This window comes from Lolium rigidum, chromosome 2 (assembly GCF_022539505.1).
Source record: "Lolium rigidum isolate FL_2022 chromosome 2, APGP_CSIRO_Lrig_0.1, whole genome shotgun sequence".
Classification (NCBI taxonomy): Eukaryota; Viridiplantae; Streptophyta; class Magnoliopsida; order Poales; family Poaceae; genus Lolium; species Lolium rigidum.
In genome coordinates this window covers 128,069,820-128,073,781 of record NC_061509.1, presented here as the reverse complement: position 1 = coordinate 128,073,781, position 3,962 = coordinate 128,069,820, and the positions used below count along the sequence as shown (strand labels likewise).

General features: G+C 45.5%; 1 protein-coding gene across 1 annotated transcript; it reads left to right on the top strand.

The window, feature by feature from the left end:
* The first annotated feature begins 399 nt into the window (after positions 1-399).
* LOC124687220 (protein CENTRORADIALIS-like) lies at positions 400-1,690 on the top strand. The gene is made up of 4 exons (XM_047221029.1): positions 400-600; positions 725-786; positions 1,099-1,139; positions 1,470-1,690. The coding sequence occupies exons 1-4, from the start codon at positions 400-402 to the stop codon at positions 1,688-1,690; spliced, it is 525 nt and encodes a 174-aa protein (XP_047076985.1).
* The last annotated feature ends 2,272 nt before the right edge of the window (positions 1,691-3,962 follow it).

Here is a 3,962-nt window from a genome sequence, read left to right as displayed (position 1 = left end):
ATATTATTTTAGCCTTCATAGCCCTCAATCTTCTGCACAGAATAAATATCTGTAAGATACATTATATGGAATCGGATAAGCAGGTATTTTTTTGCAAGTGTAAATTTTATACTCCACACCTGGAGGAAAATGACCAAAACAATCTAACATGTTAATGTGATCGCTACCCCGGGAGGTAGAGATATCCCCAGAAGTACTTTTCTAGATAGGCTTCTGTTTGAAATAGCTAGCTAGCTAGCCGGATGGATAGGCTCTCGTCTGTTCCACGTCTATAAATAGAGGGCCTTCGTCTTGCAACATCCCTGCAGCAGCACATACATAATTACCTGAGCTTCCATTCAGCAAAGAGGAACACACGCACACTGATCATCCCTCGGGTTCCGATTTCAAGGCATCAACATGTCAAGGGCGTTGGAGCCTCTCGTTGTGGGGAAGGTGATTGGTGAGGTGCTGGACAGCTTCAACCCCACCGTGAAGATGACGGCAACCTACAGCTCCAACAAGCAGGTGTTCAACGGCCATGAGTTCTTCCCCTCAGCCATCGCCGCTAAGCCGCGTGTCGAGGTTCAGGGGGGCGACCTTAGATCCTTCTTCACATTGGTGGGTATTTCATGTATCTATTCACTCACACAGGATGTGCACATGCCCATATGTTTTTGGCCCTAGTGCCATATCTCCCAAGGGAAGGTAACCATGCCCATGTGCTATTCTTATGGTTCTTCAGGTGATGACTGACCCTGATGTGCCAGGACCCAGTGATCCGTACCTGAGGGAGCATCTTCACTGGTAACCAATACAAGCATATTTAATCTTATTAAAGCCTATTCCAAGAGATTAGATCACCTGGCTAATTAACAAAACTGATCAAAGCTAGTTAAGTATGCTTCCATGCATGCGTCTCTACTCTCTAACTCTATATATAGCTAGACTGAGTCATGATCACTGCCTACTACAAGATACGGGACATTAGTACATATTATACACATATATTAACATGCAAGCATGGTCTCGGATTTCAGATTAATTCCCAGACATTAGTAGAATACATGTAGATGTAGGTTATCAAACGAGCTTTTGACTGGACCACCCTTTTTGCAGGATTGTTACTGATATTCCTGGGACTACTGATGCTTCTTTTGGTAAGTCTTTTTATTGTACATCCTGCTTTAGCGTTTGCTAGTTCCGTGAGGGAGAGTACAGGGATAGATCATGCTGCACAGAGAAACAAATGGCTAAAAGGTGGCGGCGGTGTATACTACTCCGTTTATTTCATAATTCTTGTCATGATTTTAGTTCAAATTTGATTCAATCGGAGTAATTAATTGACCAGAAGTTTGTGTATCTTATATTGTTGGTTTGTTTGAGGTTTCTTGTCACGCATTCACTGCCGTGGGATCAGTAGTTTCTTTATCTTCTTCCTCTCTCTGCACATTTTTTTTCTGATGCATGGCATACCTACATTCATTCAGGGAAGGAGGTGGTGCACTACGAGAGCCCAAAGCCAAACATCGGCATCCACAGGTTCATCCTCGTGCTGTTCCAGCAGACGCACCGGGGCTCGGTAAAGAACACACCGTCGTCCAGGGACCGCTTCAGGACCCGCGAGTTCGCCAAGGATAACGAGCTCGGCCTCCCTGTCGCCGCTGTCTACTTCAACGCGCAGCGGGAGACGGCCGCCCGCCGGCGATAGCTCAACGGCAACCGAACCAACCAACCAACACCCCCCTACTATGTACCTGATCTAGCTACATGATAAAACGAACTGCGTACAATCACCTATTAGCTAGCTTCGATGGCCTTTCCTGCTACATCCAAGCATGCACAATGTCTGAATAAAACACACCGGTAAATTAGCTGTTTGCACGAGAAAGCTGCTCCCTACTAGTACGTAGCCGTTGCCCATTTAGTTAATTTTTGTGAATGTGACAAGATCGATGATTGGGAAGAGATTGCAGTGTTGACTGAGAAAAAAGTGCAAGATTTGAAGCAATAATAGTCGTCAGGGAGTATAATTTACGTGTCGAGTGCCCAAAGGGAGGGGAAGAAGTGGACATGGCTCTAGTATTCCCCTACCTACTACTACCTCCGTTTCAAGGAATAAGGCGTCCTCATTTTACGTGCTTTTTGTTTGACCATGAATTACTTTAAATATATAAAGATTATTTGTAAAAAAATACCATCATTAGAAAGCGCTTTTCAATACGAATCCAACGGTGCTAATTACATATAACATAATCAAGATTTTGCTGCTCAATTTGTATGGTCAAAGTTCATCTTAGAATACGCACGCTTTATTCCTTGAAACGGGGGTGGTATTCTGTTATGTGGTTTTCCTTCATTGGATTTGCAGCGTACTTTTGTCTGATCTTGCATGTCATCACTAGACTCGCTGACTACTACCCGATGCTTGTTTTCTGTAATCCATGCCCAGTTACTTTTACTTCGATCTTTATGTCACTTTTCAGTGACATGACATGCATATAATTTGTCTATTTATATGGATGGGGAACCCTTGCTCAATCGGCGTATTGCTTGGCTAGCTCGATCGTATCCACATCTCAGCTTTTTTCGATAAAGGGAATATATTAATATCAAAAGATACCAATTACACCCAGCCTCTGCAACAACGCACCACCCTAATGGCACTACGGATGCACACAGCCAAAAAAGAAAAGAAAACTAAGAAACAAAAGTCTCGCTAGAGTATCTCGGGCCTAACAACAGCAATACATCCACCGCCAAGACAACACCTGAAATACAGACTCTCAAAAAACGACGCCTTCAAGAAGGGAACAGTGCTCTAACACCGTCATCGCCCGATCAAAGATCTTAGGGTTTCACCCTGAAGATAGTCCCCGTTCTCAAAACAATACCTCCAACAAGGTCATTGCCAGGCACAACCAGTTAAGGCCAGACCTTGGGTTTTCACCCTGAAAGGTAGGACTCTGAACTTCACATACGTTGTCGCCCCCACTTTCATACCGCTGCTGTGAAGCCCGGAACACCAAGCCAGTTCCATCTCACCACCAATATCCGACCACCATTGCTCTTCCACCAATCTTGACTTTCATGACCTTCTCCGCCAGCACCATGGAAAGAAAACAAGCTCCATGATATTAACAGTCAGCAGAGCTTCGAAGCGCTCCCTCTGAAACCAAACGGTCAGATAAAAAACATGGGTGCGCTCGACCGAAAACACCCAATCCAGCAATCTTCAGGCATTGATCGTACAATGAATTTCGCCGGCAGGACCTTCCGGAACACGACAATCCAGCAAGCTCGGTGGGAAGAAGCTTCCGAACGATCTTCAGTTGGCGCGAGAGAAACCCTAGGACTGCCACCATTATTAGGCAGAACGGCAGCCCCCCCTCGCCGCCGCCCGCCAGCAACCTGCTCCGCCGCGGACGCTGCACTCTACCAGCGGCCAAGAGGCAGCAAAGAGAACGGCGACGACCAAGCAGGGTCGACCCCGACCAGACCGGCCCAACCATGCAGCGAAGAAGACCGGATAGGCAGCACGGGAATCACCCAGATCAAGATCTGGAGTTTTCCCCAACGCCACCCAATCTGGCCCAGATCTTCACCGCTGGTCAAGGCGATAATATAGTGGAGCCCGAAACAAGAGGCAGAATCTATCCTCTGGCGGACTGGCCTCCTTTTGCCCATCGATCATTTCAGTCGTCTATATGTATGATTTGGCAAACCATAGAGCAGTAGTATCTGCACCCATAATTACCGCAAGACCATTAGGATCAGGTGCATTTAGTCCCAATGCAAATTACTGGTCAAAGATATGTTTGCAAGTTTTGAGATCATTTTAATGTGGAAAAGGACAATTATTTGTGATCAAATCAAGTGATAATTTGTAAGAGTTATACCTAAGGTTGAGCTCAGCCACAACTTTTGCCAGTTATAGACTACATGTATGATATTGGGCAGAGAAGGTCTCTAAATTGGGATAA